The 25,000-nt window shown below is 49.4% G+C and overlaps 1 protein-coding gene across 1 annotated transcript in view; it reads right to left on the bottom strand.

Annotated features, from left to right (window-relative positions):
• The window catches only part of phf21b (PHD finger protein 21B), a 75,666-nt gene that overhangs the window by 12,279 nt on the left and 38,387 nt on the right, over positions 1–25,000 (bottom strand). The window contains exon 3 of the mRNA XM_056587621.1: positions 13,587–13,922. Coding sequence (XP_056443596.1) covers positions 13,587–13,922 — 336 coding nt within the window. The remainder of the gene's footprint in view (positions 1–13,586; positions 13,923–25,000) is intronic.

The following is a 25,000-nucleotide window of genomic DNA, read 5'->3' as shown; positions in this document are numbered from 1 at the left end:
GAGAGAGAGGGACAAGTTTGCATGCTACAGCACAGCATCTGGGGGCGAGAGACAAAGACACAGAGAGCGAGAGGGACATGTTAGCATGCTACAGCATAGCAGCTAGGGGCTAGAGACAAAGACACACAGAGGGAGAGAGGGACATGTTCGCATGCTATCACTAATGCTATAACTGCTTCATCTGCTTTAAATAGTATCCCTGATGCATGTTTACATTAACTATCAGTGTAGAAAACCCAGCTGAATCGTGTGTACGTGTTGACAATAGTTTGGCTCTTCCTTTGCCTTTCCATCCACAGAAGAGTGGCTAGGCTAACAAACCAATGCAACTAAAAACATTTATTGGATTGTTGTTATTTTGTCCGGTTTAAATTGTGATTCAATAGTTGACAGAAGGAGGGCTTAAAGCTTGAACAAAGTGGAATCAAAACGACTTTTCAGCCTTGTTTTTTCTTGGTTATTGATTGATTATTGATTGAAAGTCCCAACTTTACTGCTTGAATGTTCTTTCTCTACTGATACTGAAGGAGTTCTACAGAATAATGCAACGTTATTGTGGAAATTGAAAATAATAATAATAATAATAATAATAATAAATAAATAATAATTCTCCACTTTCTCCTGCACTTAACGTAATTTCAACACACTTCACGACCATTGGTGGGCAAAAGGTTAGAAGTCCCGCCCTTCAACCAATAGAAGCATTTCATTTATCATCTATAATAGCCTGATGCAAACCTGCTACATTACTGCATGCCCAGACAGTAGCCTGATTCAAAATGCTTCACTACTGCATGTCCTGCAGGCAGTAGCCTGATGCAAAATGCTTCACTACTGCATGTCCAGGCCGCAGACTGATGCAAATGTGTGTCAGTATGTGCAAATATTCACAGTAAAACCACTTCCATTTCATAAGAACTCCCTTTTAACTCCCCCGAATCTGTTAGCTACCGCTTTAGAGAGCTGGAGAGAGAGAGGAAGAGGCAAAGAGAGAGAGAGGCAAAGGGAGAGATAGAGGGCAAAGGGAGAGATAGAGAGAGAGCAAAGGGAGGGAGGGAGAGAGAGAGAGAGAGAATGAGGAAGAGATAGAGCGAGAGACAGGGAGCGATAGAAAAGAGCGAGTGAGAGGGTGATGGAGCATTCTGAAAAACTGAGAGAGAGAGAGAGAGAGAGAGAGAGAGAGAGAGAGAGAGAGAGAGAGAGAGAGAGAGAGAGAGAGAGAGAGAGAGAGAGAGAGAGAGAGCGAGCGAGTGGGAGAGCGAGAGAGCGGGCGAGCTCCGATGAGATGGAGCAGAAAAGTCTAGAATCAGCTGTTGGTGAGTAATGAGAAAAACCGTCCACTTCTTTTGTGCCTAACAGTTCATTTGTCAAGTTGAGAAGGGAAAATCAGCGGCTTCACAAAGGCTTCCTATAGCCCGGCGGCATTATTATGCTGTCGTTAATTCACCTCCCTCACGCTAACTCCCCTGCTATGGCGAGGGCGTAAGGGTCAAACCCAGAACCCAGGGCCACTGCGCACGGCTTCTCATTAAACCCAACCGTTCTCGGTTCGCTAGAAACACCCTCTTCTTTCAAGTCCTCCTTGGTGGGTGAACTACATTACCCAGCAGCCCCTGCTCCCTGAAACCAACTGCCGACTCGACGTCGAAGGAGTAGTAGCACTCTGCTAAACGTCAAGGGTTACGGTTTGTTTGTTTGCTGCGTGTTTCGTCGGGAATTGTTTTTCTCCGACATCAAAACTAACACACACAGAGCACAAACACAAACAGCGTCCAGAGAAAAGGCGGCGCCGTATCGGATTCTTGTTCAACTGAAGAAACAACAACGCCCGCGGCGTTTAATTCTCTCCTTCTGAAACATCAAGGAACGCCGTTTTGCGGAAATAACCGCCTTATTTGTGTTCCTCGACGACTCCGGCGCCTCCGTGTGTCACGGCGGAGAGGCCCCCCCCCCGCCATCCCAACTCCCAAATCTAACAAATATGCTAGCCTACACTGCACTGCCTCCCTCCGCTCCCTCCCCGTGTGTGTGTGTGTGAATCTGATTAGCGGATTAGCATTCACGCTACACCACCTCGCTACACCACAACTAAAAGCCCAGGGGTGGGTTTAAAAAATAACACAACCGTCAGAAGGGGACCGTACACATTTTAACCTCCCCTCTCTCTCCCCCTCTCCCTCCCTTTGCCTCCCTCCTTCCTTCCCTCACATTGCCCCTCTCTCTCTCTCTCTCCCTCCCTTACTTTGCCCCTCTCTCTCCCCCTCTCTCTCTCTCCCCCTCTCTCTCTCTCCCCCCTCTCTCTCTCTCTCTCTCTCCCCCTCTCTCTCTCTCTCTCTCTCTCTCTCCCCCTCTCCCTCTCTCTCTCTCTCCCCCCCTCTCTCTTAAACACCTGTCTCTCGACCCATTGGAATGGGCGGCGTGACCTCGGAACGTATCGATGGGGGGCGAGAGAGCAGCAGGCGATGTATCCTCTGCTCATATCCTCACCGCTCTGGTGCAGTAAGGTGGAGGGGAGAGGTGTTCGTCTGGGTGTGAGGATAACAACACACAAACACACACAAACACATATAAACACACACACAGACACGCACACACACGCAAAGACATGCGCGCATACACACAGAGGCAGACGCACACACACACACACACACAGCTGTATTTCTGGAGCTTAAGTCCGGGCCGTATATCAGCTGGGGCTCGTTCCTGGGCGAGCCCTTGCAGAAGGTCGCAGGAACCGGCTTGCGAGCGTCTTATTAATGGCCAGACAAACCCGGACTGATGGCAGGGGGCGTCCTGCACAACAAGGGGAGGGGGTGGGGGGCTTCATCTGGAGCTAAATAGCTTGTAAAAGGTTGAACATGTCTCCTGACTGCCCTTGTCTACGGCTCACACAAGTCACAATACGAGATGGCCCAGATATGGAAATGTGGTACAGTTGTTTTTCGCAAATGCTAACCCCCCCCCCATCCCCATCCCCCTGCCCTTTATACACACACACACACACACACACACACACACACACACACACACACACACACACACACACACACACACACACACACACACACACACACACACACACACACACACACACACACACACACACACAGGCTTTATCCTTAGCCAATTCTGTTTTCCTTTTCTCCGCTAAGCTCCCCTCCTCTCTCTGTGGAGAAGAAAAGGGATTTAAAAAATGGAGGAACGAGGGTAAAGTTTTAGCTTTACCCTGTTCAGAGCTCAACTCTCTCTCCCTCACTCTCTCTCTCTCTCTCTCTCCCCCTCCCATTTCTTTTCTACCACTGTGAAATCCCTTCGTTCCATTGTGCGAGGGAAAGAGCGGTGTGAATGGGGGGGGGGGGGGGCTGGGGGCTGGGGGGGTGGAGAGCAGGAGAGGGGGGGGGGGGCGCCGGAGAAAGCCTGTTTCCATGGCAACTGCCGAGATGAAAATTCTTGCACTTGCGAGGGCATTCACTTTCTGTAATTGCACAAACTGAGAAAAAAAAAGGGGGGGGGGGGGGGGGGAGGGAGCTGGGGGAGGTATATTTTTCTGCCTTATTTTCTCGTCATCCTAAAGACCTCTTTGAGCACAGCCCTCGCTGTACCCCTACTCTCACCATTTCCTGTTTACCCTTCGCTTTCATAGCACATAGTCTATAGGAGGCCATAGTGGCTTTTATGCGTGTGTGTGAGTGTGTGTGTGTGAGTATGTGTGTGTGTGTGTGTGTGTGTGTGTGTGTGTGTGTGTGAGTGTGTGTGTGTGTGTGTGTGTGTGTGTGTCCGCGCTCGTCTCTGTTTGGTTTTGTGATTACTAGTCCAGAGCCTTTCTTAGCTATCTGTCAGCTGGCCCGGCAGATAAAGTCTCAGAGAGAGAGAGAGGGAGCGAGAGCGAGAGCGAGAGAGAGAGAGCAGAGACAACTTTGAGATAGGGGAAGAGGTAGATAGGAACACAGCCATGACTCTCGTCGCTGCCCGACTGAGAGTGTGACAAACCAGGAGAAGGACAGAACAGAGCTATACGGCCTTGTTTACGTCTTGCTGTGTTTGTCTTTCTGCCAGCTCAGACTAACTTTTTCCATCTTCCAGCTCAGACGTTTTTTATTGCAGAAACACAGTGAAAAAAACAACAACAGATGCAGAACCTCTTCACCCCAATCATCAGCTATGTGTGCGCGTGTGTGTGTGTGTGCATGTGTGTCTGTGCATTTGTTTGTGTCTGTGTGTGCGTATATGTGTGTTCCTGCTTCTGTGTGTGTGTGTGTGTGCGCGCGTCTGTGTGTATATGTGTGTGTTTGGGGCGTGCGCGGGTACGTGAACGACGTGCGTCGCCGGTTACACAAAAGGTTCCACTGCATCAGCAGTTCCCTCGGCCAACCAACACAATCTTATTTGTGAATAACACGGACGAAAAGAGTCGGCCGCAGCCTCCCCTGGCCTACCCGCCGTCCCATCTGCTCCCCCACCGAGGAGATAGGGGTAGGGAACTGTTCACTGGTACATCAACGGCCTCACGTCCTCCCAACCTCCAGGCAACATCCTCTGGTAAAGTTTCAGGCTTGTCTACTTTTAATTTTTTTCAAAGCCTCAGTTAAGGAAATAATATCACGTTTCTAAAGCTGTATCCCACCCTTGACGCAGACCACCGCCATACACACTGAAACAGAAGTGGGTCCTCGGCGAAGTACAACGCCATTTTGTTTCTGTGTCTCTCTCTGCCTCCCTCTCTCTGTCTCTTTCTCCTTCTATTTGTCTGCCTCTCTCTCTCTCTCCTTCTCTCTCTCTGTCTGTCTCCCCTCACCCTCTATCTCTTTCTGTCTCACTCTGTCTCTCTCTCTATCTCTCTCTCTCCGTCTGTTAGATATATCTTCATGGAGGATCCACCGATCCATCACTTCCCTACTCTATTATAAAGTAATACAATCCAGTACACCTAGTCAATGTAAACCCAGCACGACGACATCGGGTCGATACGTTCTAAACTACACTTACACGTTACTTTTGTACTTTTCCTTTTGTATTAGTATTGCGAGTGCATATCTGGGGCATCTCTTCACTGCTCGAATTAAACCATCCACACAACATGAACAATGGCGCCCTGTGGATCTGCAGATTGCAGCCTGGGTGTGCGTGTCTGTGTGTCAGTGTGTGTGCGTTGTGTGCCTGTGTTTGTCTATGCGTGTGTGTGTGTGTGTGTGTGTGTTTCAATGTGTGTGTGTGTGTGTATGTGTGTGTGTGTGTGTGTGTGTGTGTGTGTGTCTGTGTTTGTCTATGTGTGTGAGTGTGTTTCAGTGTGTGTGTGTGTGTGTGTGTGTGTGTGTGTGTGTGTGTGTGTGTGTGTGTGTGTGTGTGTGTGTGTGTGTGTGTGTGTGTGTGTGTGTGTGTGTGCGTGTAGTGTCTAGGAGTGAAGGTGCGGCGTGGCGAATCATATTATAAATAATAAGAAGGTAGTTGTGTTGTGTTTTGTATCGGTGTTTGCTTTTACTTAAAAGAAAATATTCTGTTGAAAGCCTGAAAGTCTGGCTCCTCATCATTGAAAATGGAACGGCGCAGTCTAAGACTCCCAAAGACCACGGTAGCGGTTAATAAGGCGCAGGTAGGAGTCAGACGTCCGTCCAGGGGAGGCGTGCGGTTTGGCGCGAGGTAGCGAATGCGGAACCCCCTTTGGTACCTCATCGAACCCTCCCGTAAACAACCTTTGAACTGAAACTGTAGCTACACCGAGCGATGAGACTGTGGAGTCTCTCCGGGCCTGCTAGGGTGACACGTCATCCCACGCAGCACTCGAATAACGACTGTGTGACACCACGGAGCCACGACAGCAGTTTCAAGGAACGATGTATTAAATATTCACAGGCGGGTGATACTGGCAGAGCTGCCTGCAGCACACAGAAGAACTCGTCGCTGGCCTGTCTGCCAAACAAGGGATGATCTTAAGAATCACCCTCCCCTAACTTTAGAGGAATTTACCTTTGCAGACGCAGAGACCTAGCCAGGCTGGTATTACCTCGACGCCTGCCAGCCCCCCCCCCGCTGTCTCTCCCAGATGAGTTTCCCGCACTTTCCATTGTCACGCCATCGTTGCTGTGAACGCTTCCCAACGCACGAGCGACTTGTTTTGACAACGCCGATTGTGTTACTCTTATGCTAGCAGGCTAATCGCCGATGGTCCGTTCTAGATAAGGAATCGTACAAAGTCGATTTTAGCGTTTTACGAAGAAGCAGCATCTATAACGTCCCTTTGGAAGTTCCCTACACGTCGTTGTTCCAACTGCAGGCTCTCTTCCACCACGGCCTCTCTCGCGAACTCAATACACTCACTCCCCACGCCGTCGCATAATTACACAAATAAAATGAAAACCCATCTGCGATATAATCCATTTCAACCAGGAGCGCGGAGAGACGCGGTATCGACGGACCCAAGGTCATCCAGCTGGCGCCGTAAGTATACCCAGGCGTCACAGAGCGTGGAACGTGGCATTTCGTACGCATTTGCACGGAAGATTGTGAGCTCGGGAAGCAGCCCTGTTGGGCGATGACTGGCTGTATACACCGGCCGTAAAAGAAGAGTACATCCCATTAACCCCGTGTGTCTACGCACGCACCCAACGTGTCATCCAATCAAGAGCGTCACCGTGGGCGACATGGCGGCCCGGGAGCGAGACCGCCAGCCGGGGGCGTGGCTTCTAGCGTGCAGAGGAGAGGGTGGTGGAGGTGGTGGAGGTGGGGGTGGTGGTGGTGATTTCAGAGCGCGGTCATTCAGGCTTTGTCGACTGCGTCGTGCGCGGTTGCGATAGTCGGCGTCACGGGCGACGTGGCAACGTTGTGTGAGGCGATTGAGGACGTGAACAAACGCGTCGACCCCGGCAGAGTTCCTCCGTGGGACGATGCGCCCCCAGGAGTCCCGCAGGTCGTAGGTCAGCGTGTGCACCTAACGAGTGGATTGTTTGTGTGCGCTCTCCCTTTGTGAATCATCTCCAACGACGTGAAGCATAACGACACGCCGCTGTTGTCCTGCTTCTGACCGCCCACTGTGTTCTCAAACTACTCTTTATGTAAATCGTACACACATAACAACATTCCCGGCTTTCTGCGTGTGCGTCTATTCACTTTTTATTCATGATGCAGACATTTCTATCCACAGGGCCTGAGAGTTTATGATTCATTGGCATCCTACCAGATAAACTTAGTTAGCCTACTATCATTAGCACCTAGTGGCTAACGGTTAGCCTGCTATCTCTAGCACCTGGTGGCTACCGGTTAGCCTGCTATCATTAGCACCTAGTGGCTAACGGTTAGCCTGCTATCATTAGCACCTGGTGGCTAACGGTTAGCCTACTATCATTAGCACATAGTAGCAAACGGTTAGCATACTATTCTTAGAACCTAGTGGCTACCGGTTAGCGTACTATCATTAGCACCTGGTGGCTAACGGTTAGCCTATTATCATTAGCACCTAGTGGCTACCGCGTACCGTACTATCATTAGCAACTGGTGGCTAACGGTCAGCGTACTATCATTAGCACGTAGCGGCTTCAGCGTCAATACCGAGCAGGCGGAGGTGAGTCTTCTGCGGACATCGGGAGTCTAAAACCCGGGATGGATCCAGCTTCAGGGAGCTGAAGACGACAACACAACCGCTAGCCCAACGCCACCTCCGCCTGCTCCTCTACCTCCATTCCTCCACCCTTTTGCTGCATCCACACGAGCTGTCCACGAGGAACACGGTGGACCGGCGGCCACTGGGTCTGGCCGGCGCGTGATGTTGTGTTGTTGTGGGGCCCCAGCAGGGCTCCTGTCGGTGTTGTGATCCGGTATATGGATCCACGTAAACAAGGTCCCTGCTTTAAGTGGCTTCGGCGCTGATTGCGATCGCCTGCTCTAATTGGCTGAAGGCGGGCGGTGCTGATGGTTTGTGGGTGGCTCACAACAGCGGGGGCCATAGGGTCTGGATCGCCCCCCCCCCACAACCACCCCCCCCCCCCCCCCCCCACCGACCCACATTGATCCCATCACCCCTCACAGCCAATACCAGTATTGGGCTGCATCTGCTGTCTCCATGTGCACTAGATGAACCTCTCTCTCTCTATGCACTACATGAACAACTCTCTCTCTCTACTCTATATGCACTACATGAACCCCTCTCTCTTTATTGTGGATCTCTCTATCCATGCACTACATCTCTCTCTCTCTCTCTCTCTCTCTCTCTCTCTCTCTCTCTCTCTCAAACAAATGGAGACTGTCGTTCTAGATGCACTGTTGGGCACCACGTTAACAAACAGCAGCAAGAACTTAAAAACACATTCCCTGGGTTTAAAGCCAAGATAACCGAACAATACGATGTTGTGTTGTAGAAGTGCCGGGAAAGCTGTGCAAGGCCAGGTTACAATCCTGTGTTTGTTCTGCCTGTGAACTCTGCTGTGGCCTGCATTGTGTATTCAAGTGCATATTAGATTCACAGAGGACAGCTGCATCTAGTTAGAGAGACTAACACTTTCCCGGTGTACAGTATGTCGTTCTCTCCCCTTTTCTCTCTCTCTCTCTTTCTGGTAAGGGCCCCTCGTGCCTCGTGGAGAGTAGGGATCAAAGAGCACCGTTTCCACTAGAGGATATTAATAGGGAATCGCAATGAGGGTGCACTTTAACAGCCTGGGCGTCTGTTCCCGTAACCGACCACTAGAGGGTGCTGCAAACAACGTGAGGGAAAACAGAGAGGTAAACAAACAGAAGGCAGAGAGGCCTTTAGAGCTCTGGCACACAGAGCCGTTTCCCCTCTGTTCCACCACTGATCCCAGCCATGCGGTTGGCCGAAACACCTGGCCCCGTGTGCGAGGAAGGAGACTGCCGACCAGTGCACTAAATAACATAAAAAATCCCGATATTCACACAGTGTGGAGGCCGATCGATACGGGGCTGATTGAAACTGGTCTTTTTTATTTCTGTTTGCTTGAGCGGGGATTATCCTGCTCTTGTGTTGCTTTTCGTTCTCTTTCTTGGAGTGAGTCAGTGGTGGACATGAAGCGATCAGGTGGAGTCCTGTCCAGAGCGGATGGCCGGCTCCGTTTGCATTAATATACACAGCAGGGCACCGCGAGGTCCCTGCTGGTGACTGACTGGCGCTGAAGATGCTCTCTCTCTCTCTCTCTCTATCTCGGCATCTCTCTCTATCTGCCTCTCACTCTATCTGCCTCTCACTCTATCTGCCTCTGTCTCCATATGCCTCTCACTCTCTCCCTCTCTGCAACTCCCTCTCTGCATCTCTCTCTCTCTCTCTCTCTCTCTCTCTCTCTCTCTCTCTCTCTCTCTCTCTCTCTCAAACAGTGATCAATTCATTAATTCACGCACAACAGCCCAGGAGGAATAGAGTAAATGAAGACAAGCCATCATCTTCTACCTCTACCGCTAGCTTCACCTAGAGGAACCCCCCCCCGCCCCCAACCGCCACAACGATGTAATTAGCTTTAAACATCTCTGTACATCATACAAACTAATTAAGCACGCTATACCTATAGGGTTTGTACATCTTGACGTCAAATCTCAAAGGCCGCTGCCATTTTGTAAGTATGCATTGTAAGTACAGGGCCGCAGGAATGTTGTTTCAATGAACGGTTTCGGCCATTGTTTGGTTATTTATCGTGAAATGATTACCATTATAGGAGACGTGTTTGGAAACTGCCCAAGAATTTCTCATGGGAGAGTCGTCAAAACAATGTTTTCACTAGCCTAGGTTAGCCTGGTATATTTAGGACGTCCAGGATTTTACAGAACTACAACTCTCTCTCTCTCTCTTGAGTCCTCGATATATGGCGGAGCTTTACCAACAACGAATCCCATGATGCATTCTGTTCTACAAGCCCTACATCCACCCCCCCACCCTCCCACGCTTTCCCCACCCCCAAGCTATTTATCTAGCTACCTGCTGTTGTGATAAGCTAATAGGCTGGCTGACCCCCTTTACTCTAGCTAGCACAGTTTATCCCGTAGCTACTTAGCTTCTGTCGGCCAGGCTCTGGGTGTAGCCCCATTTTAACTATTTTTATACACGAGATCTGAATATAAAGAGACTTTTATCTGTGTGTGCACCTGCAATCATATTTTTTTTGCTGTAAGTAATTAACTAAAACATTAGGCCTCAAGGTGTACATAAGAATGTTCCCAATCAAATACTAGCGGGATTCAAACTTTAACTTTTAATAACTGAGAAGATAGTTTGTACGTCCTGGCAGTTAATGTATGCATTCATTGTATTTTGTGCCTCCTTGCAAAAATAGTACTTAGCATTTTGTAGCATCTTAACGTATCTATCTTTGTTGCAAACGGGGAATGGGTTAACCTAACAATTGTTAGTGATTGGCACTTTGGGTACATCCTTACTGTATTGACAGCGATATATTGTTGTTTCTCTTTCTTCTAACAAATATAATTATTGTTAGTCGCTGTGGATAACTAACCTTAATGTAAATGTACTATCGATTTAAAGTCGAGACTTGGAACACACGTGTTCCGGACTAGTACTAGTACGCAACAGTTCTTATATCATTACAGAATATTAAGGCCGCTCTTCTACCTGAGTAGACAGTACAGGCCCTGGGGCAGGCCTCGGTTTCCCCCGCTCTTTGTAGAGCACACTGAGTAACCGTTCTGTCACATAATGTATGTCCTGAGCCCGGCCTTCTCCGCGTGGATGTCCTACATAAGGAGACACTCTCTCCCTGCTCTGTGGCGCTCCCCGATGAATTAGGTCAGGCCGGTTACACTCACGAGTCCATACCGGTTATAAATATGGTTTAAACATCCGCCGGATCCTCAAACCCGAAGACTACTCAGAACGTAAAACTTAAAAAAGGGTACTTAGTTGTGTGGCATCTTATCCTAGCTAGCTTTGTTGTTTACTGGGAATGGGTTAACCTAACAGTTTTTAGTTCTTGTCACTTGGTTCTATGAACATCCTTACTGTACAGACAGCGATGTATTTTCTCCTTCTTCTGAAAAATTTACTTATCGTAAATCGCTCTAGATAAAAGCGTCTGATAAATGCCCTGAATATAAATGTCAGCGGTATCGTCGTTATTGCTCCAGTTTATAATATAATATATAATACTTCACTAAATGTTTCTATTTATTCGTCTCTTCCGGGAGGTAGTTTTGGAGTGGAACCAATCCTGTTGAAGATGATGGACCTTCAGTCAGGCTTTGAATCCCCGTTTGAAGAGGAGAGGGAGAGGGAGAGGGAGAGGCCAGTGACCTTGGTTGGGTTTGAAGACGATGGAAACATCTCAGAGAAAGATGGCTGGATAGCGTGAAAAGATTCATCCACTTGATGCCCTGCCACCGAGATGTCTAGCTCTGATATTTCCGTATTCTGACACTGCGCCTTTATTTCTTTTGGCCCTGCAAGTGCTACCTAATTGTAGCCTTCAGGCAACGGCTAACTGCTAAGTGCTGCGCGTTTTAAATTATTCAGTTACGTACGTAACAAACACACTCTGACCGGGGGCCCGGACACGGTGACTTTGAGGACAGCGGGAGTACAGAAGAAAGCCACTTTTGGAGCAAACAAAGAACTAGCTAACTTAAGCAGAATTACCACGAACAGGCGTATGAAACGAGCCGGAGGAAAAACACGATTCAATCTCTTCATGAGTGACTTTAAAGTTACTTTCTTTAAAAAACAAAGGTGTTAGAACTGAAGAAGTAAAAGTACTTGAGAGAGAGAGAGAAAGAGAGAGAGAGGGAGAGAGGGAGGGAGAGAGAGCGAGAGAGGGAGGGAGAGAGAGCGAGAGAGAGAGGGAGCAAGAGAGAGGGAGGGAGAGAGAGCCCGAGTGGCACTTGGGTGCTGAAACAATGTGACCCAGATAATGCGGGCACCCATGCAACTCCACAATCCAATTACACCTTATTATCGATCGCCAAATTAGTGGCCAGGTGGTTGGAGGACCTAGGGGTGGGGGGGGAACCTGTTACCCCCTCCCCCCTCCCCCCCACCATCTCCCTCCCTCTCTCTCCCTCTCCCTCCCGCTCTCTTCTGCCGGCACAACAAACCCAAACAGGTTTCTGATTGGACTCAACGTGCAGTCCCCACCCACAAGCACCCTTTGTGACCAATCAGGGGCTTGCCTTGGCAGGGAATCAGTTGGAAACCCCTCAACCACCACCACCACCACCACCACCCCCACAACCACCCACCGCCACCCCCGCCACCCCACTGACCCCGGCGCCTTCCTTTCTTATTTGGAGTGGGCTTGATAGTTTGTTTGTTTTATCGCCCCTGCGTGCAGCTGGGATGAAGACAGCCGGCCCACCCAACAACAGCACCACCCCCCTCCCACCACCACCACCACCACCCAGCACAACAGACCCCCAACACCACCACTAACAATAACAGCCGCACAGAGCCTCTAAAACAATAGCATGCACCTCCCCCGCCCCCGCCCCCACCTACCACTCACACACACTGTCACCCTGACAGATGAAGGAGGGGTAGTTAAGGTGGTGGTGGTGGTGGGGGGGGGGGGGGGAGGAGAAGGGACGGAGAGGCAGTGATTTAGGCGTTGACTAGGAGTTGTTACTGGTGGGAGTGGGGAGAGAGTAGCAACGGCAGAAGCAGAGGAGCCGCCCCCTTAACCCCTAACCCCTTGCCCCCTGTATCCACCACCACTACCCCCCCCCCCACACACACTTCTTGGTTCAGGTCATGTGACCTGTACACCTCGTACCCATGGTGGACTGGACTGGGGGGGGGGGGGCGAGTTTACAGGACGGGCCCAGGATGTTATATTAATATTAATATACTCTCTGATGGAAACGAGAGCTGACATCTGCTCTGTCCTTTTCTCGAACTTGTTTGCGGTAAGCGGAGGCTGGTTGAAGTCGTAGCCCGGAGACCTCAGTGGGTAGCTGTAGTACGCGGTGTGTGTCATAGCCCCCGGTACTATGAGTAAGTATATACATTGAGTGGTTAGCTTTTACCGAAAGTAACTTAAAGCTAGGGTAGGCAGCTTCTTTCTATGATATTTTTGTCATATTTCTGGAAAATTATCCTATACAGATATAACTTATTACAATAAAACCGTCTTGTCTATCTGTCCTTCTACCTAGCTCACTCTGCCGCGCTCACTCTGCCACTAAACTCATTCATTGCTTATGGAGTCGTCCACAAGGCTAGGACGCCCTATTGCTAAAGCTAGCTAGCTAGCCAGGTGTTTTGAAGGAGGGGCTTCAGAGGGGGTGGGCTTCTTTTGGGGGCTAATTTCTCTATTTCCCAACTGCTGACCCTAGCGTTAAAAGTAGCCCGCGAGAGCACTCAAAGAGTAGCAAAAAGCGCCAAAAAAACTATGTTTACAGCGCAGTAAAGAAAACGACGCCAAGTGTTTAAAGGAGCACCGACGGGACTGTGTGAGTGACTCAAACCCCTCTCTGTCGACAGAGTCTCTTTACTCAAAATGGAGCATTTGAAGGAGCACCAATGGAAGTGACTCAAGTGAGTGACTCAAGTCTCTCCTAACTCAAAGCCCCTCAGGACCCTGGACTTTCAAACTTCCTTTGTGTCCAGTGGGGGAGGGGGGGGGTGGGGGTGGGGGGGGGGCTTGTACCTGTGCGTGGGCCAGCTCCCCCGCCCTCCGACTCAAGGCGTGGATCCCGGGGCTGGTCGTCATCACGACCCCCCTGCCCGCCGTCTGGAGGTTGATGGGGGACGTCTGCACTGGGGGCTCCGAGTTCGCTACCGCCGCCGCCGCCGCCTTTTGTCCGTTAATGTGTGCGGTAACCATGGAGACGGGGGCCTTGGCAGGCAGCACTGAGATGGCTATGCTCTGCTGCTGCTGCTGCTGCTGCTGCTGCTGCTGCTGCTGCTGCTGCTGTTGGTTGGCCGGTTTGACGAGCGAGAGGGGCTTGGTCGTCCCTACCGGACAGGACCGCACTGCCAGCTTCTGTCATTCATCACAGAGAGGGGGAGAGGGGGAGAGAGGGAGGGAGGGAGGGAAAATAGGGCGGGAGGGACAGAGGGAGGGAGGGAAGATAGGGGGAGAGGGAGAGAGGGGGGGTGGGAGGGAGAGTAGGAGAGGGAGGGGGAGGGAGAGAGAGGGAGGGAGAGAGAGGGAGGGAGGGAGGGATACGGAGGGAGGGAGGGGGAGAGGGGAGAGGAAGGGGGGAGAGAGAGAGAGAAAAGGAGAAAAGGAGGGAGAGAAGGATAAATAACTGTTATTAAGATTGATCAAAAGAAGACATGCAAAGTCAATCTCAGTAGATTGTGCCAACAAACTAGCATTTCATTTGTATGCAGATGACAGACAAGACAACACAGAGACAGAGAAACCCGGAGCTCTACTCTACTTCCACCATTTCCAAACACACAGCACGGCTGAGCACAGTGACTGGAGAACATGTCCAACTTGAAATGTAGTGAGTGGAGGAGGAGGAGGAGGAGGAGGAGAATCCTGGCACTTGTCCAGCACAATAGCTATAAACAGGCTATGTCCAGTCAGGATCGGTTTTAGTGTGTGTGTGTGTGTGTGTGTGTGTGTGTGTGTGTGTGTGTGTGTGTGTGTGTGTGTGTGTGTGTGTGTGTGTGTGTGTGTGTGTGTGTGTGTGTGTGTGTGTGTGTGTGTGTGTGTGTGTATGCCCCCCCCCCCCCTGTGCCAGACACAACTGTCCAACAAACCAGACTGGCCTCATCATGTCACTCCCTCATTCGCATTCTGTCTCTCTCTCTCTCTCTCTCTCTCTCTCTCCCCACTCCTCACTCTCCCCCTTCTCTATCACACACACACACACACACACACACACACACACACACACACACACACACACACACACACACACACACACACACACACACACACACACACACACACACACACACACACACACACACACACACACACTTTCTGGTCCTCGGCCGCCCCTCCTCTCTTTTCGGTAGAAGAAAATACATCTTTCAAGGCTGAGATAAGTACATCTCACCCCAGCACTCTGACCCCCCCCCCCCCCTCCCCCCCAAGATACACACACACACTTGCACCCTCCCCCCACCGCACACCCCTTGTACAACCCAGTGAAGGAGGCACTCTAAATATTTTATATTCCACTCTGAACAGACCCCTAAATTCATCCTTTTTCTCCCCGACAGTCAAGAAATGTTTTGTTTTTTTAAAGAGTGCAGGACTCTGTGTGTGTGTGTGTGTGTGTGTGTGTGTGTGTGTGTGTGTGTGTGTGTGTGTGTGTGTGTGTGTGTGTGTGTGTGTGTGTGTGTGTGTGTGTGTGTGTGTGTGTGTGTGTGTCCGTCTTTCTGCGTGTTTGTAGGTGTGTGTCTATGTGTGTGCACATGTGTGTGTCTGTGCGTGGTGTCTGTGCATGTGCATGCCTGCGTATATGTGTGTCTCTATGCGTGTGTGTTTGTCTGTGTGCATGTGCTCCTGTGTCTGTGTGCGTGTCTTTGTGTGTGTGTGTGTGTCCATGTGTGTGTGTGTGTGTGAGGGGGTTTTGAATAGTGTGTGCCAGAGAAACACACTCCCCTCCCGTGACTCTGTTTGCGGTTTAATGTAGTCCCCAGAGCAGTCTGCTTGAAAAAAATAAAAAGTAATCATTGAAGATTTAGCACACTGGACTTTTTCCTTCCTCCCAAGCACAGAGCTGTTTAGTGGATCATTCCTTTTCTTCCTCTCTCTTTCTTTCTTCCTTTTTGCTGATGAATCCAAAGGCGGCTCATCCATCTTTCTATCTATTTATCCATCAGTCCAATCATTCACACACACACACACACACACACACACACACACACACACACACACACAGTCACACACACACACACACACACACACACACAAACAGACACACACAAGCTTTAATTAGCATACTTATTGCCCAGAATGCATTCTGCTCCTCCTGCTCAAACTAAAGCGGAAGTGATGTGTGTGCGTGCATCCATGTGTGCGTGTGTCTCTTTGTGCATCCATGTGTGTGTTTTTGTTTATGTGTGTGTGTATCCATGTGGTGCATCCATGTGTGTGTGTGTGTGTGTGTGTGTGTGGGGGGGTTAAGATGCTGTCTTGCTAATCAGGAGCCATCCATGTGTCATGCCAGATCCCAGGCTTCTGTTTGAAAGAGTATGAGAAGAATTAGAAAAAGAATGTGTGTGTGTGTGTGTGTGTGTGTGTGTGTGTGTGTGTGTGTGTGTGTGTGTGTGTGTGTGTGTGTGTGTGTGTGTGTGTGAGTTGAGGGGATTACAAGGAATCCTAAGTAAAGGAGAGTTTTGGGAGACAAAGGGAGCATAGAGGAGAGAGAGAGAGAAGTAAGGAGAAGGGAAAGAGAGAGAGGTCAGGTAGCGTGCGGGTCACTGGGAATGTCGGATGAAAGGAGATGGAGGTGTTTCCGTGGAAACTAAGACCTTGCTTTGTGTCCAAATCCCTCTCCCTAATCAGCATGGAGGTTGACGAAGAGGAACTCTGTGCTTGTTACACACTTCCATGGTCTCTCTCTCTCTCTCTCTCTCTCTCTCTCTCTCTCTCTCTCTCTCTCTCTCTCTCTCTCTCTCTCTCTCTCTCTCTCTCTCTCTCTCTCTCTCTCTCTCTCTCTCTCTCTCTCTCTCTCTCTCTCTCTCTCTCTCTCTCTCTCTCTCTCTCTCTCTCTCTCTCTCTCTCTCTCTCTCTCTCTCAGTTTGAGGAACCTGTCACTATTTGTCCTCAGATCAACGGAGGTTCATTATCCGGTATGTTATTCACTCCAGCGGTGGGACGCGGCGAGAAGGAAACCTCAACATGAGGCAAATGATAGCAACAGCTAGAAGCTACAAAACAACAACAACTTAATTGAAGTGACAAACAAACCCCAGATGCTTTGTCTGGGTTTGAATGGGCTAGCAGAGTCCTGCTAAAGTAAAGTAACAGCGCTATACTGGTAGCTCTGCATTGGAAAAGGGTGTGTGGGGGGGGGGGGGGGGGGATGCCATTGTTTAGGTAGGGGGGGGGGGATCAATGTGAAATCCACAGGCTGCTCACAACGCTGGTCCTGTGTGTGTGTGTGTGTGTGTGTGTGTGTGTGTGTGTGTGTGTGTGTGTGTGTGTGTGTGTGTGTGTAAAGGTCACACATTAGGACTTACCGGTGTATTGAGCAGCTAGGCTGAGTGTCTGAGGTGAGAATGAGAGTGAGAGAAAAGAAGACATAACAGGTGGTGCACCGCCCTCACGTCCTTTGTGCGCGTGTGTGTGTGCGCGTGCATATGTATGTGTGTGTGTGTATTTGTGTGTGTGCAGTGCACGTGTATATGTATATGTGTGTCTGTCTGCGTGTATTTGTGTGTGTGTGTGTGTGTGTATAATTGCGTGTGCGTGCCTGCGTGTGTGTATATGTATGTGTGTGTGTGTATATGAATGTGTGTGTGTGTGTGTGTATATGAATGTATGTGTTTGTGTATGTATGGAGTGAATGAATATTCACTTGCTTGTGAGTGTTGTCTTGGGCTCAGTGCCAAAATTCAACCCCCCCCCCCCCCCCACCACACACACACACACACACACACACACACACACACACACACTTGCCTGCCCCCAGCCCCCCTCCCCCCCTCACCTACTTCCCACAAGGGGTGGGGGGGGGGGGGGCTTGTCTCAGAAGTACCTCTGAGGGAGGAGTTAATTGCACAAATCACACCTTTCAATAGGGCCTTGGGCACGGTTGGATGGAGGGAGGGAGGGAGGGAGGGAGGGAGGGAGGGAGGGAGGGAGGGAGGGAGGGAGGGTTAGATGGAAGGATGGATGGATTTTCCCTAAACAGTTGTTGGCTTTAATGTCCACAGGGGTGAGGACACGACCATAACCCAAGCCCCCCCCCCCCCCCCGCCCCCCTCCCTCTCCCTCTGCACTCCAGGACAATAAAGTACGGCCGTTGGTCGATACCAACAGCCCCCCCCTGGGAGCGATGCGGGACGACGCTGCGGGCGGCGTGCGTTGTTGACTTTGTGTCCCAGTTCGTTGTCGCGGAAACAGCCGGAGCCCCGAGACTCTACGTGACCGAGGGAGAGTTTAACGACCAACGACTTGTTGTTATTGTCTTTATCTCTGGCAGACTGCCCTTGTTTGTGTGTGTAAAGATTCCCATCGTAAAAATAGTGCCACAAAACAAAGATAATTCGATTCATTAACGTTTACATTTACATTTAAGGGCATTTAGCAGACGCTTTTTTATCCATAGAGACTTACAATAAGTACATTTGTCAGAAGATAGAGAAACAACAATATATCGCTGTCGGTACAGTAAGGATGTTCACAGAACCAAGTGCCCAGCACTAACAATCAATAGGTCAACCCATTCCCCGTATACAACAAAGATAGATAGGATAAGATGCGACAGGATGCTAAGTACTATTTTTAAGTGCAAGGACGTACAACATACAATATGTGTGTACATTAAGTGCAAGGACATACAAACAAACAATAACTGTGTCAGAGTGGGTATTGCCTGTACAAGTCGCGCCTGACGGGTTTAGAAAGGTGGATCAACCCGTCCACCGAATAGTAGTGGTACGTTCCGTATTGCAGATCGAGTCCCAACTTGGTGGCGTCCCCTGAACACGCAGAGACCAGGTGGACAACAAGGCACAGTCTGAGGGCTCTGTTTTTGTCCTCTCTGAGTTAAATTAGACGTGGCGAGTTGCTGACATGGCTGACGTTGCATACACACACACACACACACACACACACACACACACACACACACACACACACACACACACACACAGGATGAGATGGGATAGGTTGAGATCTTCTGATGACACACATATACGCACACACGCACACACACACACACACACACACACACACACACACACACACACACACACACACACACACACACACACACACACACACACACACACACACACACACACACACACACACACACACACACACACACACACACACGGATGAGATGGGATGGGAGGGGATCTTGTGATGTCAGGCCAATTTTCTTGAGGTCGTTCAGTCTACCTTACTGTGGAGAGACGGTGATTCACTCCAACATATTCCTCGTCTTTCACTCTGGGAACACTTCAAAGTACTTGATTACGCCCGTCAACTGCCTATAGAGCATGGCATTGGGGTATATATGCATCTGTGTGCGAGTGTGTGTGCGTGTGTGTGTGCGTGTCTGTGTACCCATTTGTGTAAAAGCAGAATTATGCTGTGTTACGATAAGACACGCGAGTTGTGTCCTGTTATGTATGCGTTTTGTAACATCTCTTTATTATTGGCCTTTATTATCGTTCTTTTTTTATCTATTATCTTCTTTTCTTTTCTAAACAATATCAGTCCACTTATGATAAAAAGTCTGAACCAGAGCATAATCGAATCTTGGTATGAGGAGATATCTTCCCAAAACTCAGCCTTGAATGGTTTGATACAAACACAAAACATCCCGCGCTCGCTTTTTCGTTGCGCCACACTAATCCGTAACTGTTTCTCTAGCAGAAAACCGAAAGCGAGAGCTCCCAAATCTCAGGACATACTGTCTCTTCAGCAGAGAGATCGATGCTGAACTTAAGTGCCTGGTTTAATGGGCGATGCAGTGTTTCAATGTTCTGTGTTTCTTGGCACCGTAGGCCCCCGTCTCTTCCCAAACAACGGGAGAGGGGGGGGATGCCATGTTGTATCCCAACTGCTGCCAAAAAATACATTTGGCTCGCTCCCACCCCTCCGAGTTTTAAGGAGCTGAAAACGCTCCTCTGCCAACCGGTGCGAGCCGGACATATTGCGAAATTGCAATCTTATAAAAAACGATGTTGAGATACAACGGTCTGTCCGTCACATCTCGAGTGCCGTGTGATATCTGGGTTAAGCGCGTTAGCGTACCGCGTTAGCCTAGCGTTAACTGGTGGAGCAGCAGACTTGGTGAACCACGACTGGAGTGGGAGCTGCGTTGCTTCGGCCCGATAGTAATTAAGTCTGATTATAATCTAATTAAACAGTAGCTCTTTAAGGGTCGCCCGGTAGGGAGAGTCCAGGAGATCCATTGCACAGATTAAAAGGGTTTTTGGCAGAGAGCTACGAGGGGGAATACTGAACCACCCGGTCCACGTCCAAAGACCGACTGCCATATCTAACCTGTCAGAATCAAAGTGACATGGATTTGTAACATTAGTTATAATATATATATATATATATAAATATATGTATATTTGCTATAATAGCTTTGACTGTGTACCTTCTGATCCAGCAGTCCTACTTAGTTATAGCAGTACTTCTGATCCATCTAGCAGTCCTACTATGTTATAGCAGTACTTCTGATCCAGCAGTCCTACTGTGTTACAGCAGAACTGAGTACCAGAGTTACGAGTCACGCCTAGTTTCCTATTTAGCCACGGAGATATATCATAAGGGTATTTTTACAGTCTCCACAGTGTCTATTAGAAACCCTCCCAGACATTTTTATAAAGTTGAGTGCAGCTGGCCTGGTTTTCCGTTTGTCAGTTATTCGCTTACAGATCCAGCAGCACGATTGCCACGGCGTTCCTCCATCCAAAAACAAGTTTTCATTAGCCCGGGTTACGGTGGGTTTTACAGAACTACAAGTCTCCGGGGCCCTCTCAATATGGCGGAGCATCAGCCAACAAAAGAGCCCATGATTCTGATGTTCAAGCCCTATAAGCGGGGTCGAGGAACCGAGTCCTGTGAGCTAATATAAACAAACACAAAAACAGCCCGCGGTAGAGAATAATCTGGCCCAGTGTACTGGCCGAGCCGGAGCAGAGATAACCAAACACCCATAGGAGAAGGGGAAGCACACACAGGGGAGATCTCCTCCATGCTGTGCCTTCTGGCTGGGCCTTCACACATAGGCTTGGGGGGGCTGGGGGGCTGGGGGGCTGGGGGGTAGCCAGGGGGCGGTCAGAACGCTCCGGGGCCGGGGGCCAGGTTCGCTGTATGTGCACCCAGCGATAAGCAGCCGCTGAGTGGGTGCCAGAGTCAACTAGAGTGGGGGTTGGGGGTGGTTGTGGTGGGGGTGGTGGTGATGGTGGTGGCGGTTTGGGGGTTCGGAATAGATGCCGAGGCACAGTTTGGACCCTCGATAGCGAGGGAAGAGAAAAACAAAAGTGAAAGTGAAAGTAAAAAGACCAAGTCCTAGACAAGAGCGGGCATGTCTCTGGACGTAGCGCCAGACGAAGACATGCCGGTAAGATTATTATTATTACTTTTATGAGCAGCCCCCCCCCCGCCTCCCTTCTCTGCACTAGCAGCGTGACAAAGCTGTGTGGTCGTTTTTAATGAGAGTGGATTATCCCACCCGGGCCCGTAGCGGCAGAGCGACGCGGTAAACAGCACAAGCCGCCGACGCTAACATAGTGACGGCGTTTGATATTAAGTCCTTTTATCACCCCCGCCGGGCAGAGGGTGGACGTAATACAGATGGACGTGGTGACTAACCAGGGGAGGTGTACATTTAACCCAATGGGACAGACATGGGAGAACAGAGTAGAGGAGCGAAGGGGGGAGTGGTGTTTCTCGTTTTATGGGGGGAGCCCACGTAGAGGCTGTCCTTGTCTGTACCCTCCATATGAAACAGGGCTGACCTTGCGGGAGGACGGGGGGAGACAGACGTGGTCTCACGGACACCGCAGACATACTAAAAACCTCGGGGTCGGTGGGGCTCTGGCTGCCCTGATGTCGGTTCGTGTCTGCTGGTGAATAAAGTCTCCTCCGCCGACCGCCTCGCTCGTACGATCACGGCAGAAAATCATCTCGAGTGTTCGCTGCAAAGCGGAAACCACTAAATCGAAATGGGTCCAGTCCAACTTCGAAACATCAACATTCGCAGTAAAAAAAAAAAATAATCCACCACAGGGCCTCAGATATATAAATATATATATAACGTTTGTTTAAACTAATTTAGCCCTGTGGACATTGGCAGCCCCGACAATTGGAGTCCGCAGGCTCATTTAAATGTAAATGATACAGGGCCTTGAGTCACATTTTCATATCATTAAGCTGAGCCCGGCCCTGTGTGAATGTGACACATTCGATATATGCTGACTTTAACCAGGCCGGAGCGCATCCGAGCCTATACGTCAAGAGAGGAGAAGGTGGGGAGTGGTGTAACGTGCGTTGCATCGCTTCGTCAGGAGAAGGAAAGAAGAGGGAGGAGCAAAAGAGTTTTGGGAACGCTAATTCAACATTAAAATTGGTTTCCTAAGTCTTAAAATGCATTAAAAAGCAACCGCAATGCATGGTAAATACTATTCCAAGTCTGTGCTTTTGCCAGAGACGGGCTTAGCCCCAATGATTATACTTTTGCGAATCACTTTTGTTTACTATGCAAACTTATGTAAGAAAAACAAACGATAATTGAGATATTATGCAATCCTTGACACGCATACAAGCCCGTAATACGAAACAAGGGTAGGAAAATACGAGGCGATGTTTGGTGTCACAGAACAACAAAGACAACGAGGCGACCGATAGACGAGCCGACACAAAAACCGAGGAGCGACGGCAAAGACGACAGAGGAAAACGCTAATCAATCAAATAGATTCAGTATAATTACGTCGCTCAGCCGAAGGCCGTCGAGCAGCACTTTGGAGGGCTTGCTGATGTTTTGTGGTTGTTGTTTTTATGGGAGGGATGTGTTGGTGTGGGGGGGGGCGGGGGGGGTTGATGCTGTTTGATGTGGGGGGGGGGGGGGGGGGTGCGGGAGTCAATCAGAGGCCCTGAATAACACAGGAAATTACAGCGCAGCATCCAACCAGCGAGATGGCGGCTCCTCGTGCCAATTAACTTCTTTCTGAGCCTGTGCCCAGAACATATTTTACCAGTGAAGCCACGACGACGACAACAAAAAACAACAGCAGCAAAAACAAAAAAACAGAAACCACCGGAAAACACAGAGAAGAGAAAGAGAAAGACAGATAGTTCCTTGGGTGCGAGTTTGCGTCTGCGGAGGGGTGAATCACCAGAATACAAACATCAGCAATCAATGGTGATTGCGGCCTCATGCCCGACACCGCTGCGAATGGCCATGACAGATGAATACAAGTTAAGAAGAGACATCGATGCCAGGTTCAAAGAGGCCGTGAGGCCCTCTGTTATTTATTTTTTTATTCCTTTCGGACGGTTCATATCGTTTTTAGGACCTCACAAGGACCTCATCGTTTTTAGGACCTGGTCTCTGTGAAGTCTCTCTCTATAGAGACTTCACAGAGACTCATACACACTTCCCTGCTAATCTCTCTCTAGCAGGGAAGGTAAGTCAAAATGGAGGTTGATGTCAAGAGAGATGAACTCAAAACTCAAACGGTTGTTGCTGGAAAGGGTTCTGAATCACGAAAGAGTCCTTTTCCACACAGAAGTACTGTCCGAAAGAAGTGAAAAATAAATAACAGAGGGCCTTCCACCCTCTTTGACACTGGCATTGATGTCTCTTATTATGGATGCTTGCTTAGTAACAGCTTTACTTTTCTTTGTGTTTGTGTGTGGATGTGTGTGTGTGTCTGTCTGTAGTTGTTTGTTATTCTGTGTGTTTGTTTATATTTGTTTGTGTGTGTGTGTCTGTGCATTCGTGAATGTGTGCGTGTGTTTGTGTACCTGTGTCTGCGCCTGCGTGTGTGTGTCTCTGTGCATGTGTGTGTGTGTACGTGCGTGCGCTTGCAAGTGTGAGTGTATGTCTGTGTCTTCACTTTACTCCACTACCGTTGCTATAGCGACTTGTCAGTCGATCACAGCTTCGAGCCAGCAATCTTATTGGCATAATATACCACCATAAATAAACACATAAACCCAAATAGAAGGAGCAGAGGCAGCAGAAGAAGAAGCAGAAGAACAAGAACAAGAACATGAAGGAAGGTAAACAACTTTGCTCATCATATCTGCTCCTTGAGTCGGCTCGGCTCTCAAGGCCTCCGTCCTCATCACTAATGAGCCCATCTTCCAGGTATTCTACGAAAAAAAGAGCTGAAGCCACTGGTTGCCATTTCCTGGGTGAATACTAACCTGTGTTTGACTTCAGGCCCTTCATAACTAATCGTAGCCTCGTTCCCATCATTCTCTCTCTCCCTCCTCCTGTGTCTCTCACTCTCATGTTCTCTCACTCTCTCTCTCTGGAGCCTGTAATTAGCAATCAGTAGCAGCATGCTCCCCCAGTTTAAGGCGATGGGAGAAGATCCATCAGTCCCAGTAGAAAACGGGGGCTCTATGCTCTATGACAGCAGTGTGAGGCGTCACAATGAATCACAGGGCCAATGCATGAGACACACAAAGCCTATAATGCATGAGACACACAAAGCCTATAATCAAGGACCTTTAAAAGGATTCATCATCTTTTTTCAGGGACGAGCCAAACACTCTTACCCGAGTGTTTGCACTCGGGTTAGAGAAGTGACTTTGGCTGTGACGCCTGTAGATTGCGTTAGGCCATCAATAATCATACCGTGGTGGGATGAATAAGAGTAGGCCTGGTTTCTAGCCACACCAACTGTTGAATCGCTGCGATTTAGCCGTTAGCCAACAGCTAACCACACCGCAAAGCCACAAACAAAAGTCGTTTGCAGTAGCAGCACCAACTGTTCCCTGTTGACTCGCCGAGGAGTTAGACCTCAAGGCTTAGGGATTTTCTTTCTGAGACTTAGACAAGTGATTTCCCCCATTTGTTATTTGCACTTGACATTATTAGCAAATTAGCACCTCCAGATGGTGGATTCATAATACTGACGAACAGGGGAAGGCGCAGCCCCGAGAGATAGCGTTGTGTTGGCATATTTCTGTCAATAACAGACTGTTTCAAGTGCTCTATTGGCGTGTTTCTGCCGTCTCTCAGAAGGAGGCCTGGTTTTATGGAAATCAAAAGAGCCTTTGGCCCCGTGGAAGTGGAGCACAAACGGAGAGCTTGAGAAAATAAAGCAAACCGGCGGCGAATATCATATTCCTGAACACCGTTGTGAATTCAATAGAAAGCCGCGGTGCACTGCTGGGGCGTCTTTCAGCAGGGCTTCCTACCTCTCAATCACAGAACAATGTGGTAGAC

Source organism: Gadus chalcogrammus, chromosome 4, assembly GCF_026213295.1.
Source record: "Gadus chalcogrammus isolate NIFS_2021 chromosome 4, NIFS_Gcha_1.0, whole genome shotgun sequence".
NCBI classification, from domain to species: Eukaryota; Metazoa; Chordata; class Actinopteri; order Gadiformes; family Gadidae; genus Gadus; species Gadus chalcogrammus.
Note: the sequence above shows the minus strand (reverse complement) of the source record. Positions and strands in the feature narration are given on the sequence as shown.